At 42.3% G+C, this 16,353-nt stretch overlaps 1 protein-coding gene across 1 annotated transcript in view; it reads left to right on the top strand.

Annotated features, from left to right (window-relative positions):
* The window catches only part of LOC111867957 (zinc finger protein ush), a 50,697-nt gene that overhangs the window by 28,273 nt on the left and 6,071 nt on the right, over positions 1 to 16,353 (top strand). The window contains exons 5-7 of the mRNA XM_023858203.1: positions 7,707 to 7,811; positions 12,165 to 12,302; positions 14,970 to 15,718. Coding sequence (XP_023713971.1) covers positions 7,707 to 7,811; positions 12,165 to 12,302; positions 14,970 to 15,718 — 992 coding nt within the window. The remainder of the gene's footprint in view (positions 1 to 7,706; positions 7,812 to 12,164; positions 12,303 to 14,969; positions 15,719 to 16,353) is intronic.

The raw sequence follows: 16,353 nt of genomic DNA, 5'->3' as shown, positions 1-16,353 counted from the left end.
TCGAATCCAGCACCTCTGGTTGCTCAGCCGGTAAGAACAGCCTGTCGGCACCGGATCTCGACAGATGTCTAACTCAGTGCATTCCAGCATTCCAGCATTGTTCTTGCAAATATTTTCCTCTTTAAGCTAGACGATTTGATGCCACAAGCCCGTTTCGAAGTACAGAAGTTTTATAAACTGTATTTCCATCTACTTCTGGGTCTTCTCATCCCTTTATATTGTTGAGTCATTTAAGTATGCTGATTTTGGTTGTCTGCTATATTTCATCTCATTTACATGTTGTTTGCGATTTAATTTACATTCCATTACTTCTGCTAGCATACTTTCAGTTTGCAGTAGGTCTCTTAGTATGTAGAAATTTGACAATCTGCTATTTTTCAACCTGTTAACATGTTTAAAATGTAATTATTTCTATCGTGGTCTGCAGTAGTGCGCGTAAATGTATACAGTGCTTTGCTTTCACATGGATAGGGTCTGCTTGTATCGTGGTGCGCATGCCATAGGTTGCCGATTCCTGTTCTAGAATATTCGGGAGGAAGGCAGTCGGAATCTTGACCGAAATACTTGTTATCTTCACTGGGATTTCTGTGCTTTCACCCCGCTTCTCGAGGCAGATCCTGGGAAAGTGGTTTCAAATAACCGAACTTATGATTACACTTCTTGCTTCGTATTCGAGACGTCCAGGGTCCAAATCTCAACTCGGTGATCCGATGTCTCGATTGACGTTATTCGTTGTATTCTTCAGTCCCTCCAGGTAAATAGCTCAAATAGGGACAAACCCGGTTTTTTTCCACAAAATATCTAGGTAACTACCTAAAGTGCCATAGCTCAAGCGGTTAGTCGCTGGCTTCCCACCGCGGCGGCCCGGGTTCGATCCAGGGCCTGGTCAAGTGGGATTTGTGGTGGACAAAGTGGCGATGGGGCAGGTTTTCTCCGAGTACTTCGGTTTCCCCTGCCAATCTTCATTCCAACAATTGCTCCACAATCACCCCCACCTATCATCTGGGGCTGGTACAATAGGCCAGAAGTGGCCGCAATGCAAGGGACTTAGTCCCACGCCACTAGCAATAAAAAAAACTATCTAAAGGGAGGCTCGTGCAGCCTCCTTTCAGACCCATTCCTAATTCAGTAGTTAAAATATTGTTAATAGCCTATCAGCCTTGCTCATGTGTACACTTTGTACCATGTTTCAAGCAGTGTTTTACCGAAACACGCCAGCGTTAGGATACACGTTTGCGTTACATGGTGGCCGCGAACAGAAAATTACCAGACTTCACTGCGGAAGGTAGTGGTGTTGAGGAAGTGATTCAGTGCATGTGTCACCTGCAGCTTATCTTCATTGCCTACGTCCAAGTTGCATGATAAGGCCACAGCTGGTCACGCGTTTCGTGATCGCGCGACTGTGCAGTTTGTCCGCGCTCCTTGCACCCACATATGTAAAAAAACGGATGGTTCCGTATTTGTAGGCCATTTATAAACTTTCATATTCTCAGTTTTTGGTGACAATAATGAGAAATTATAGAGCGGTAATGATAATTAAGCCGGTCACGGTAGCCGAGCGGTCTAAGGCATGCACTGTTTTAGCTCGCTCGGAAGCCGGGATCGTGGGTTCGAATCCCACTCAGGGCATGGATGTTTGTGTGCGTTTTTTCTGTGTTTATCTACAAGTAGAGGCCTTGCGACGAGCTGATCACCCGTCCAAGGAGTCCTACCGAATCTGTAAGATCGAGAAAAACCGAAGTGAACGGAGTTCATGGAGGTAGGCCTAGGCCCACTGGGGCTGTAGTGCCAAGGAAAAAAAATGATAATTAAGCCGGTCACGGTAGCCGAGCGGTCTAAGGCATGCATTGCCTTCGCTCGCTCGGGAGCCGGGATCATGGGTTCTAATCCCACTCAGGGCATGGATGTTTGTGTACAGGTAGAGGCCTTGCGACGAGCTGATCACCCACCCAAGGAGTCCTACCGAATGTGTAAGATCGAGAAAAACCGAAGTGAACGGAGAAGTTCATGGAGGTAGGCCTAGGCCCACTGGGGCTGTAGTGCCAAGGAAAAATAATGATAATTAAGCCGGTCACGGTAGCCGAGCGGTCTAAGGCATGCATTGCCTTCGCTCGCTCGGGAGCCGGGATCATGGGTTCTAATCCCACTCAGGGCATGGATGTTTGTGTACAGGTAGAGGCCTTGCGACGAGCTGATCACCCACCCAAGGAGTCCTACCGAATGTGTAAGATCGAGAAAAACCGAAGTGAACGGAGAAGTTCATGGAGGTAGGCCTAGGCCCACTGGGGCTGTAGTGCCAAGGGGGGGGGGGAAAGGAAATTAAACGTGTGATGACAGTCATGATTATGCTAATAAAATTAATCGAATTTTATTCACGATATGTTATTAAGGTGACTACATTAGGGAGGATGATATGGACAGGAAGCGTAGAACGCAATGGGAAATATCCACGAAATGTTAGACGAAAAATCAGTGGATGAGGACTGTTTGGAAGACGTATCTGTAATTAAGAGAAATGCAGTTTGGAGATTTGCACTGGATTTATCTGGTTCAGTATACGGTCCCGTAGCTAGCTGCTGTGAAAATGTAAGAAGTCGTCGGGTTCTTAAATGGCGGGGAATTTATTGACCAGGTGAATGACTGATGGGTGCTCAAGAAAGATTCTCCTTCATGGAGTTCGTCATAAAATTCCATTAACTTCAATTCTTCTTTATTTACATGCAAACTTAACAGCCCATAGGTCAGTTACAAAGTTATCACAAGTAAGATGAAAGAAACAACAAAACCCTTACAAACAAAATACAAAACAAACGATAATTATGATGATGATAATTCAGTTCAGTTCACTTCAATTCAGTTCAGTTCAGTTGTTGTTTGTTTGTTAAGTGCAAACTTAACAGCTCAGAGACCAATTATAAAGTTAGCACGAGTACGTAGAAATGCAGTAAATAACTAACAAATACAAATAAAAAATAAGGCAGTCTATATAATAGTAATAAATTAATGATAACTTAATGAAAAATTAAATTCATCATTAATAGGTGATAAAAGTAAAATAAGTACATATCCAGTGGTTATGCCATTCTGTGGGGAGAAAGGACTATACGCGTACATACACACATAGAAGTTAATAATAATGACCGAATTAATTATTACTTACACAGTTTGTCCAGGTTCTGTTAGGCCTGTGTTCATTAAAAATACAAGACGTGAATTATTTTCAAAATTTCACTCTTTTTATTCAAAATAGTCTCCTCTTGAATCAGTACATAGCTGGGATCGATTGATAAGTTTTCGAAAACAGTCACTGTACTCCTTTTGTGGAATCGCATTTAAAACTGCGGTACATTCCCTTTGGATGTCGTGGATGGTGTCGTGACGGTCTCCTTTCATCACCAACTTAACTTTTGGGAACAACCAGAAATCTGCTGGAGCCAAATCTGGCGAATACGGAGGATGATCAAGGCCTGTGATCTCTCTTGTGGCCAAAAAATCGCGCACGATCTTCGATTTGTGGGGTGGGGCATTGTCGTGGAGGAGCGACTAAAAACCTTACTCTCGATATTCAAGTCGAATTCGAAGAATTCTCGACCACAGACAATTGAGGACTCCGAGATAATAATCAGAATTCACTGTTTGACCTCCTGGCAGAAATTCCTTGTGAATGATTAGGCTCATAATGAAAACACCATGTCTCGTCACCAGTAACAATCGATTTTTTAAATTCTGTATCACTTTGGGTCGACCGTAACATGTCTTTGCAGTGTTCCACTCTGGCATGCATTTCATCGCCTAACAGCGCGTGCGGTACAAACCACGCATAGACTTTCCATTTGCCCAAATCCTCGGTCAAAATTTGATGCACTGTACTTTTTGGTGTTCCCCAAAGCTCCTCGATGAGTCTTGCAGAAACACGCCTGTCTGATGCGAGGATTTCGACCACTTTTTTCACATTTTCTTCAGTGCGACTTGTTCTCGGCTTTGATGCACGTGCAGCGTCTTCAGTGTCCTCCCTGCCATCACGAAATACAGCATACCATCGAAAAATATTCGAGCGACTCAAACACTACCATACACACACACTTCATCATTCCGTACGCTTCTCCGGCTGTTTTGCGTAACTTCAAACAAAATTTGATGTTGGCTCACTGTTCAACCGCCATTTTCCGACGAGCGTCAGAACAGTACTGTTACATTCAAGGTCAGAACACATGATGCAGCGAAGCTCGCGCTTTGAAATTATAGACAGCCACAGCCGAAACTTCAAGGATCTTAACGCCACAACTCGCAGGGCAAAATTAAAAAAAAAAAGAGTCCTAACGGATCCTGGACACACCGTGTATTTGTGTGTTAACTCAACATCCAAATAGTAGTATTACTACTACTTAAGATTCTTGAATTGAATAATAATAATAATAATTATTATTATTCAATTCGTGTTTCTCTGCGTACAAACTTAACAGCAAGACCAATTACAAAGTTAGCGGGAGTGCATAGAAATACAGAAAAATAATTAAAGATCAAAATACAAAATATGACAGTCTGTATAATAACAATAAATTAATAACAATTTCAAGAAAAAATAAAGTTAGCATTAACAGGCGAGAAAAAAAATAAGTACATTTCCAATTGTTATGCCATTTGTGGCGAGGAAAGACAATACACGTACATACACACATAAGTTAATAATAATAATAATAATTATAAAATAAAAAACAAACTCCGTGGTTTTAGTCCGCAAGCGAACTATATCGACCGACCGAGCGACCTCCGCGTCCTGCGAAGTTAGTGCCAACTTTAGCGGATAGAGGGTGTCGCGTGGTCAGGGCAACGAATCCCCAGACCGTTAATCTCGGTTTTCTACATCGGAGCTGCTATTTCCTTGAAATAGCTCCTCAGTTATCCTCACGAGGCTGAGTGGACCCCTTTCGAGACCCACTACTACTCAGAAAATCTGGTATCGCCGGGAACCGAACCGGGATCTCTGGATCTGTAGCCAGGAACTCTGACCACTAGACCACAGAGGCGATCTAACAACAGTTATAGCATATTATAAAGAAAATTAAGGAGAACGTTTTTGGCTCCGAATACGTCGACGTCCCTGCAAACATTAGCAACCGAATCACTCTAGCAGAGGGAGAGTTTTTACATGGGGAACAGACATTGAACAATGCAAAGTCTCTGACATACCGAGCAGGAACTCGGAGACCAACAATTTCCAAAATGGAAGGGCAGAATTTGAAACCAAGGTAAACTTGAGAAAGGAGAGCATCGAGGTGATGTCTCGTAGTACGTAGAGTGTGCAATTTTAACTCATCAGAAGCAAGAGAATAATTGTAATGGATTTGAAGATAGAAACGATTAAAACTGAGGGCCACAAACCTCTGCTGGATGTGTTCCAGCTTATTAGTGTCAGTTGACGTAATTGAATTCCAGACTACGGACCCATATTCAAGCTTAGATCTAACTAATGCGGTGTACATCCCATCTAGAGATGGGAAATTGAAAGTATTGCAACGAACTAGACCCAACAGCGTAACACAGAGAAAATGTAATTGACATTGAGCCATGTTGAAGGCTCTTGGATGACGTCATGCCTTCCAGCCATGTTAATCCCTACCCCTTCACCCCGTGCTGGAGTGTATCACGTGGGATTCCCCCCCCCCCCGAATGGCTCGGAAGAAGGCGGTTAGTGAATAGAGATTTATTCGCTACGTGGATCCAAAGCGTACTGGACGTACACTGCCAGCCTGGGGGTATTTTCAAATTCTGTTTTGGAAGGTATGCTAAATTATGTCTGAGCGGTTGTGCCGACAATGCACGTAGGGGTTTTGCTTGCGTTATAGGTTATTGTGTGTCAGCGATGGGCTGTAAGTTAACTTTACGTTATTGTGTTTTCTTTCCCAGGAATCCCCTGTGGGCAATGAATATTAGTTAAGGTTTATTTGTGCGTGCTGAAGTAGCATGATTGTAAACAAGGGTACTAAGCAGTGAGCGTGGGCTATTCAGTGTAGTCTGATGCCGCAAGGCAAGCCGTAAGGTAATTGACAGACATGGTCAAGGTTGTATGTGTTTGGGCCCACTCCTTCTATTAAGTTCTAATTGTTGTATTCTGTTTTATTGTGTTTCTCCTATTAAATTATTTTATTATTGTGAACTAGTCACGTCGATTGGAAGCGTCTCCCAGCTGTGGCTTGGAGTCCCTACTCTACCTAGGGAGCATTGTGAACATAACATGAGAGCCCCTGACCTTGCGCCGCTGACATTTATAAACCTGGAGAAGGATATAACTTTAGTTTTACTGATGCTGAGTTTCATACAGTTAGCAATGCACCAGACTGAAGTAGACAGCAGTCCTGAGGAGAACTAATGGCTCGGTAAATTTTGATGTCTTCTGCAAAAAGTAGACACTTAGAGTGGGCAACTGCATCGCATATGTCGTTAATAAATAATAATAATTCAGTTCCTTTATTTAAGTACCTGTCAACAGCGAGTGGCTTATAACAGGCGAGCATTTAAAATGTACAAAGACCCCTGCCGCTTTACTCCCGGGGAAAGAGCCCTCGATACCCATTGGATTGGAAACTGGGTGGGCCCCAGGACCAGCGTGGACAACGTTGAGAAGGGAAAAATTCTTGACCCTACCGGGACTCGGAACTCTGACCCCTTGTTCGTCCAGCCCGTAGCCAGTTGCTCTAGTGACTACGCTATCCCGGAAGTCTTGGAGACATTACTGATGTTAAGGTGGAAAAGCTCAAAATTTGCTTAGTGGACACACGGAGACCAGCAGTACCCGTAATAGAACAGTAACCAGTTTTTATTCTTAAATCGTTAATGAGAAATAAAGCGTCCAGATTTTGTGGCCTGGAATACAGAGTTTTGAAATGTAAACAATTCCACATTGTGTCATAATTAAATTGACTGAGTCACTTAAGCTTCCTAAGAAGGATTCTGCTTCCTGGAGTTGGTCCACCTTTTCGTCCTCTTTTTGAGGGGTTGGGGCGAAGAGGAATGCATGTAAGATGATGGTGAGAAAGCCAGAAGGAAAGAGACCACTAGGAATACCAAGACGTAGGTGGGTGAACAGTGTTAAATGGATCTTGGAGAGATAGGATGGGATGGTGTGGATTGAATCGATCTGGCTGAGGATAGGGACCGGTGGACGGCTCTTGTGAGCACGGTAATAAACCTTCGTGTTTCATAATATGTTTTGAAGTTCTTCAGTAGTTACACAATTGGCGGTTCCTCAAGAAGGGCTCAGCTCCATGAATGAAGGAATGAGATTGGAAACAGGATGTAAGTGAGATTCAGCGTAAGTACGTAATGCAGTTCCGAAGGACTGAAAGACCAGGTTTAAAAACTGCTGAATATCGGAATGGACTTGTAATACCGAATCCATAAGTTGCAACAAGAGGAAGTCTTTTGGGCCATGCCACCGTGTGGTCTGGCAGGTGGTTACCAGCATTTCGTAGGAACCTACTGCCCTCATTTCTTGTGTAGAATTTTCACTTACGATGGAAGCCGTAGGTTCCTCCGAAACAACGGTAACTACCTGTCACATTACACGGTGTTGTAACCCAGAAAAAGCGCAATGCAATTCCTTAGCGTCATGAAATCCTGAACTCCGAGACTAAATAGATTTTTTTATTTCACCGTGACATCGTTTCATCTGCTCACAATCATATCCATGTTTAATATGTTGACAGCTCTTCCCTCGGGTCAGTTCTTCTGTTTGCCGTCAATGCCACCAGATGGGGCGACAACAGTGCCACTACCAAGACACAAACCCGAAGCTTTAGAATCGAGACAAGGTGAGAACACCCCTGCTGTGTACAAGTTAAGATTTTCATGTTGGTGTGACGTTGCTCGTATTATGGCCCAATCTCACCCCTTCCGTGTTCTGGCTTACAAAATGAAGTGGAGGATACATTATCCACCTTGAGACATAGCTGTTGATACGTTTTATGTGCGACATGTTGCATACCTTCACTCAACACTTACATTAATTATGCCTATCGTGGGCATTCGGAATGCTTATCAGTAAACATTTCCAGTGACTGCAGAAATACACTCTGCCAACTTCTGTACGGTTTGACATTTAAAATCAAAGAAAAATATATCGGAATCTGGGAAGAGAATATTGTATGATTAATTTCTCACACAACTTCAGTTATACCTACCAGCTTCCAGAAAAAAATGACTTGTGAAAAATGTTAAAAGTAAATTTTGAGATTCATGCTTGTCATAGGTCTACACAGCTATGAACTTATTAGTGGAAGATATTTTTATGATAATTAAACACTATTTTTTATTCACACGGATTCACTTATGAAATGGAACATATTCTTACTTTTTCTTTCTTTGCTGTAGGAAAGGATGATAAAACTGACTGTAGTAATTATCGGGGGATATCACTGCTATCAACTTCTTGCGAAATTTTATTCAATATTCTTCTCTCAAGGTTAAGTCCGTATGTAGATGAAATTATTGGTTATCATCATTGTGGGTTTCGACATAATAGATCAAATACAGATCAGATCTTTTGCATTCGTCAGATATTGGAGAAAAATGGGAGTACGATGAGACAGTACATCAGCTATTCATAGACTTCAAGAAAGCCTATGATTCAGTTAGGAGGGAAGTATTGTACAATATTCTAATAGAGTTCGGGATACCCATGAAACTAGTTAGGTTGATTAAATTGTGTTTAAACGTGTAGGTAAAAATTTGTTTGATAAATTTCCCATCCAGAATGGTCTAAAACAAGGAGATGCTTTATCGCCACTCCTTTTCAACTTTGCCTTAGAATATGGAATTAGGAAGGTCCAGGGAAACCCGGTGGGACTTAAATTAAACGGAACACATCAGCTGTTGGTCTATGCCGATGATGTGAATCTACTGGGTGATAATGTAGATACCATAAAGGGAAACACACAACTGTAATTGACGCAAGTAAAGAGGCTGGTCTAGAAATAAACACTGAGAAAACTTAAGTATATGCTGCTGCCTCATAACCAAAATGCAGAGCAAAATCATGACATAAAGAGAGGAAACAAATGTTTTGAAAATGTGGCACAGTTCAGATATTTGGGAACGACGATAACAGATGGAAATCTCATTCAGGAGGAAATTAAGAGGAGATTGAACTCGGGTAATGCTTGCTAACATTCAGTCCAGAACCTTTTGTCTTCTCGTCTCTTGTCCAAAAACATAAAAATTAGAATATACAAAACTATAATTTTGCCTGTGGTTCTGTATGGGTGTGAAACTTGGTCTCTGACATTAAGGGAGGAACATAGACTGAGGGTGTTGAGGAGAATATTTGGATCGAAGAGAGATGAAGTGACAGGAGATTGGAGAAGACTACATAATGAGGAGCTTCATAACTTGTACTCTTCTCCAAGTATAATTAGAATGATCAAGTCAAGGAGGAATAGGTGGGCAGGTCATGTAGCACAATTGGGGGAGACGAGGAATGCGTATAGGATATTGGTGGGAAAGCCAGAAGGAAAGACACCACAAGAAAGACCAAGGCGTAGGTGGGTGGACAATATTAGAATGGATCTTAGAGAGATAGGATAGGATGGTATGGATTGGATAGATGTGGCTCAGGATAGGGACCAGTGGAGGACTCTTGTGAACACGGTAATGAACCTTCGGGTTCTATAAAATGCTGGGAAATTCTTGAGTACTTGCAGAATTGGTGGCTCCTCCAGAAGGGCTCAAGCTCCATGAGTGAGTAAGTAAGTAAATGTAGGACAGGAAATGTTGTAGACAAGCGCACTTCAAAGGTGTTTTTGGATTTATTCAAGAATGTTTAAAATTATTAACAATAACCACAATAACGTAAATATGCTCATCATAATGTAGAATATGAAACTGGAAGAATTTCAGATTAGAGAGAAATAATAAATCGATCGACAGCTTAAACGAAGGTAAATTATGTCTTTATATTGTGGTTTTATGAACTGTGACGCGTTGTTGCCTTATACAGTAATGCCAACGTGTCGAAGGAACATGCAGCATCCATTTTTAGGGTCAAAATGTATTTTCCTACATTTGGAGAGTCGGAAACCGTTAAGAACTGTGGATTTAGATGGTTTGTAAAGTTTGCCGATATGTAATTTTCCCCGCATTAATTAATATAGTGAAATTATCTGAAGGCCTTTTAATCTTCTTAAATCAATGAAATCCCCGCCAATAAAGTTAGAAACATGGCGCAGGTTGGTCTGGAGGTAACACCCTAGACTTGTATTCAGGATGTGCTCGGTTCACACCTCGGCCGAGACATCAGCTACACTGAATGATTTTTTTTTTGTTTTTTTTTTCCTTCAGTCTCTGTAGGCAGATACTACCCCAGTTAGACTGACTGCCTTCTTCGAAATCCTTTCCAATTCAGCCCTCTCACCGGGCGCCATGTTTGTAGTGTCGATACTGACAGCTAACTCACAAAGAATTAAAAGCATCGATAAAATAAAGACGTGTATTTCACCGAAATACTTGGGAATGTTACAGGAATTATCAGAGGGACATAGAACATTGAAGACTCTTTGCCCTTCCCTCAGGAAAAAACGATGAATTTTTTTTTCTCGTAGCTCGGATTTGCAGTACGAAGTATTGTTCAAAATTGCATCTTCTTCCAGGTTTCACAAATCATGAACGTCACTTCAGTCATGAAATTTCTTTTCGAGATTTCAGGTACTTTATGCCGCATAGCGTGGTAAAAGTGTCCCAGCGTTTTGGAGGAATGTATGTACTGCCTTCATCTTCAGGCTTGCAGGTTGGCTTACTCTTCAACCCCGAAGACGGAGGCGGTACTTTCCTCCGAAACGTTAGTGAATTTCTACCAAACTGCACGGTATTATATCCCAGATGATGGTACTGTACTTGAAATTGTTTATTTGTTAAGTATTTTTTAAATTCTTAATGTTTGTATGTGTATAGTAGATCCTTAATAACTTCATAAACAGTTTCTAAGCAGTTGGACCTCTTGTTTAGTGCACTGCAAGCAATAAACTCTGAATTATTCCTAATTGTCTTTGCATTTAGAATCTCAAGGGAGAAGGGTCATGTAAGAGTTTTTCTGTTATCTCGTATCTCCGTGTTCCAGCACGGTAATACCATGTAAATAGTAACTACGCCGTTTTATGCATTTTACCATATTTGATATTCTGAAAACAGGCAGGCAAATATCTTTTATATTGTAGGCCGATGTAGTACACATAGTGATCTATGTGTGCCTATATTTGCGAAGTAACTCTACGTGACGAACTTTATCCACTTTGAGGTAGAACATATGCGTATGTTTGTTTTTCCCTTTCGCCATGTAATATGGCGATTCTTCCGTTTTGTTTGGCTGTTCTCCGAATTTACTTACTTTAACCGTGTGAAGCTTGAAATTTATCGAAATATTAATTACAATTAAGTTCTTACCTTACAGGAAACACTGCATCTTAATTTGAGAGATCATTAGTTACTGGATATGAAAATAAGTCCCCCCCCCTTCTTTTTTGTAGAAATAAGCTCTATTTATTCCGAGAATCATGGAGCATATCGACTTAAGTGGTAACAATTCTGACTTTAATTCGGGAAGTAATAGTTCGAATCTCAATCAGGACCCTGCTTATCCAGATTGAGGTCTTCCGTGATTTTCCTCAACTCCTCTAGGTAGTACCAGAATAGGATCTCAATAAGCCACGATCTATTCTTCTTCCATATACGTTGTAATTCGTTTTTCAGGAATCGCGATAACATAAACCGTAATTATTCTGAGAGTCATACTAAACACGTAAACGAGGGAAAATGAAGATATTTTATGCTAATGCAGGTCGAATATGTGGTTACCGCTGTGCTTTAAGGGGTTAATCGACTAGAGGAAATTTCAGACCTCTGTTAGTATCGCTATGCAGAGGCATCAGAACTCTGCCAAGCTTTAAAATGGTATAGGATGAAAGTGGAACATTATATGGGTTAAATCAAAGGCGCAAATCAAAGGGTTCAAATGCGCATGACCACATCCCGCATTTCTGAAGTCCCTATCGTTCTGTTGGGAACTTGAGGCCTTTTTGTGGAACGGCTTTGTGCTTCATGTCCATTTATTTGGTGTTCTCATATGAATCATTCTTCCATGGTGACGTGTCTGTGTGTGTGTGTGTGTCCCCTAGTGCCAGTGTTCATGTGCAACCCGTGTGGCATCCGCTTCAGTTCACTGAGTACCTTGGAGGCGCACCAGACCTACTACTGTTCCCATAGGACAGGGAGCGCCGCGGTAGCTGGCGGCACCAAACCGGCCTCGCATAAAGGTGAGGAATCTAGTAAGCCATGGTTAACAAACGTGCAGAAGTTATGTGGGAGTCATGTGAGGTGTAACGCCGTATATTGACCTAAATACCGGTCTGGGGACAGTCTGCCCGCCCCTACCGAATAAAAGCAGCTCAAACTTTTCCAAACGTCACAATATCACGCAGTTAGACACCGACCAAAAAAAAAAGCCCTTGGTGTTGTGATTTATGAAGCAGGAGCCAGAGGAGCAGTAGTGGCAGTTAAGGAGTCAGAGTGGGATTGCAGGCTTGGACAAGAATACCAGCGCCTGTAGTTCCCAGTTATATTTACACTTGCGTATCCTTTATAGATGACTGGTCGGGATATCAACAGAAGGCAGTATAAATTAATTTCACTTGAACAAAGAAACCAAAGAAGGGTAAAATATGCCATCCTTAAAATTTAGACTGTAGATTTGCCCGTGCTGCTGAGCCAGTTTGAAGGGCTTTTCATTTTGATTGACTCTGCTCTATACAGGAATTCAGGGTCAGAGGTGGGCGAATGGATATACTAGAGTCCTGTCACAGTCAGATAGTTGCCATGAAAGTGTCGCCATTTGGAATACCATGGCATTTCCCATTAGCCTCCTTACCCTCAGAATCAAATGCTTCTTCCTTATATAGACGCTTATGTAGGTACTGCAGTAGCCTGCAGGCCCACTTGAGCATTATTTCAATCATAGAAACTTGTAATTTGAATAGAATAGAGTCGGGGCACGCGATAGCGTAGTTGGATGAGGCACTATGTTATAAACCGGAAGGTCGTGGGTTCGATTCTCGATGAGTTCATTGGATTTTTCAGTTGATTTAATCCTTCCAGCCGCACTGTGGCCCTGGGACCGACTCAGCCTCTAACAGAAATGAGTACCAGGAATCTTCCTGGGGTTAAATGGCGGCCGTCGCATAAGGCTGACAACCTCACCGCCATCTGTCAGCCGATTGTCTATAAAATATGGAAGCATCGACGTCTCACAATCTTATGGGCCTCCAAGGACTGTTACAGAGTTAGCTTTACTTTTTTACCTTACCTTCCTGTCTTCGTCCTGGTCTTCCAAACCGATTTTTCGCAAGATGTTCCCCAAATATTCTTTATGCATTTCTTTTTTCCACCGAACTCAGCTATTCGTTCATTTAATCGTAATCCCATTAGTTTAACCACCTAAAAATTTGATATAAGTTATAGATGGTTGTCTTCCGAGTTATGGCGCTATGTTAAGTCTGTTAGGTAATTAGGAACGTTGTGGGAGGACACGTTTCCTCCGTCATACAGTTTATGCTTATTACCTTGAAGGTAAAGATTGCATGTTCTTCCGAAATGATTATAACAAAATTACCATGAAAACCACAAACAAATTCTAGTAAAAATTGATATCAGTTGAGAAGGTAATTTCCGCAAACCATGATCCGATCTTTGCAGCTCATCGAGACCGAAAGAGGATATGCGAACTGGTCAGACAGTCGATAGAGGATTGCGCAATGCGTTGCGATTCCTGTCAGAAGAGGAAAACGTCACGAATTTCGTGCTCCTCTATGAGGTGCTGAGGACTGTTTCAGGTTACTAGCATGGATATGACAGGCCCCTGGTGTTTGATTGCCAGGAAAAACAAATACAATGGCTATTCGGAAAGTCACTTCCGGTGAGCTGTTAACAAAACAAGCAATGACAAAAATGTATACAAAATATACATATATACTTAAGCTACTTCTCAGCATAGTCACCGCCGGAATTGAGGCACGTGTCATGTCAGGTAATAAGTTTCTGTATGCCTGTGACAAAGAAAAGAAGTCTGCCGCCTGTGAGCTCAACCGATCTTCAGGGAGGTATGAGTAAAGATGTAGTCGCTCGGAGCGAGATCAGGGCTGTAAGGAGGGTGGTCAAACAATTCCAAGTTGAAATGCTCCAGCAGTGCTCTATTGCAAGCAGGTGTATACGGATGCGCCTTGTCATGGAGGAGCACCACGCGTACACAGGTTGTCAGCATTCTGTACACGGATTTAGTGTTTCGCGAACTCTTCACCGCTCCCACATTAGTTGCGTAAAATAAACGGAGGTTACTTTCAGAATAACTGTCGTACAGTATTAAAACTAATAAATTACAAGGGTTCCAGTTATTGAAGGACTGAGTAAAGGATTACAGTACATGGAAATAAGAGGGAGGCTGGAGGAAACTCCATAATGAGGAGTTGCATAATTTATATTTTGCCAACATTTTCAGGAATGAAATAAAGAGGATGAGATGAACTAGGAATGTAGCACGCTTGAGGGAAGACAAAAAATGCATACAAAGTTCTGGTCAGGAACTCGCAAGGAAGGCTGCATCTATTTCTGACATAGATGGCAGAAAAATATTGAACAGATAATAGAGAGATATAGAATGGGAATGTATAAACTGGATTTATTGGATTAGAATATTGTTCAGTATTGGGCTGTTGCAAACATGGTAGTGAACCTTTGGGTTTCTTAAAAGTCAGGGAATTTCATGATTAGCTGAGTGACTGAAGGAATTTGCTTCTTGGAGTGTGTCAGTTATATTTTAAGGCTGACCAATCCCTAAAAAATTTGTCCAACGCAGTAACAGTTGGTGTATTTTTTGGCAAATGGTATGTAGCTGCCCTAAATGTTAATCTTTGTTGCCAAATTGTCTGCAGGCCGGGGCGACAGTGACAGTGAGGATGGCAGATTGTCATCAGGTGAAACTCCTAGGGGAGACGCTGAGGCATCGGCCAATGAGGGTGTACCAGAAGTGAATGGCATGCCAAACAAGACAGTGAGAACAGGCAAACAGTATGCGTGTCCACACTGCTCCTACAGTGCTGACAAGAAGGTCAGTCTCAACCGTCACATGCGGATGCACTCTTCATCTCCGGGTCCCAGTCCAACTTCCAGCTCGCTATCAAATGGGGGACCAGTGCCCACACCACCTGCAGAGGTCGCTGCAGCCCTGTTGAACTCTTCACATCTGGTGGATCGTTACTGCCAGGATTGTGACATCCGGTTTTCATCAGTAAAGACTTTCAGAGCACACAAGCTGCACTACTGCAGCACCAGGCATGTGGTCAAGTCTCAACCACCACCATCGACGAAGATGTCATCAGAATCAGCTCCAGCGTCACCACTAGATGTCACATCACGCACTTCACCAAGCTGTTCTCCTCCCAGCAGAGAGCACCGCAGCCCTCCACAGCCCTTCTTGGCACTGCCCACTAACCCTATCCTGCTGGTGCCCTATGCACTGTTTCAGGGGGCCAGTCTCCTAACTGGGGCAGCTGCTATGGGACTCCCAGCCCCTGACACAGCATGTCTTCTCCTCCCCAATGGTACCCTACAGCCCATGGCTCAAGCAGTGCACACACGCACCAGCAGTAAGGAGGTGGAGGTCACTCACACGACAGAGCAGGTAGGCAAGTCTTAAAGTCGTTATTTAAAAAGTGGAAGTATCCATCATTTTGCTTCTGTACAGAGTATTTCTGTTCGGACTAATTAAGTAACTCCATGGAACCACATTCATGAAAAGCTGATCACACCCAGCTGGTCAAGATATTACTGCCTTTTATAGGATGCAAAGGTTCATCAATGTGTTTGCAAGAGCGCATAATTCGACCCAATCTGAGCCACTTATAGGGATTCCACATCATCAGACTTGATTTCTTTAAGATCCGGTTAAGTATTACCATCTCTTCTGCAGGTAGGTTGTCCAAGTGACCACTTCCCCTCAGGTTTTCTGACTAATATTTTGTTTGAATTTCTTATCTCCCCCATTTGTGTTAAGGCCTGTTTCTTTCATACTCCTTGATTTTATTACTCTCGTAATATTTGGTAAAGAATTTGTTTGAAACGCCTCTGAAATAAAAAGAGTTACGTCTTCTGGCATGCAGCACTGTGCAGTCTGGTGAAAGTCAACCATTGTGTCAGAGGAACTTACCATTGCACAATTCGATCCTCCAGAAGTCGATTTGCTGGATTGCATGGCATTGTATCTCAAGACATAACTCTTCATGTTTTGTAGGAACCTGCTACTCCATCTTCAAGATA

This window comes from Cryptotermes secundus, unplaced genomic scaffold (genome assembly GCF_002891405.2).
Source record: "Cryptotermes secundus unplaced genomic scaffold, Csec_1.0 scaffold337, whole genome shotgun sequence".
Taxonomy (NCBI): domain Eukaryota; kingdom Metazoa; phylum Arthropoda; class Insecta; order Blattodea; family Kalotermitidae; genus Cryptotermes; species Cryptotermes secundus.
This window is presented reverse-complemented; position numbering and strand designations above follow the sequence as displayed.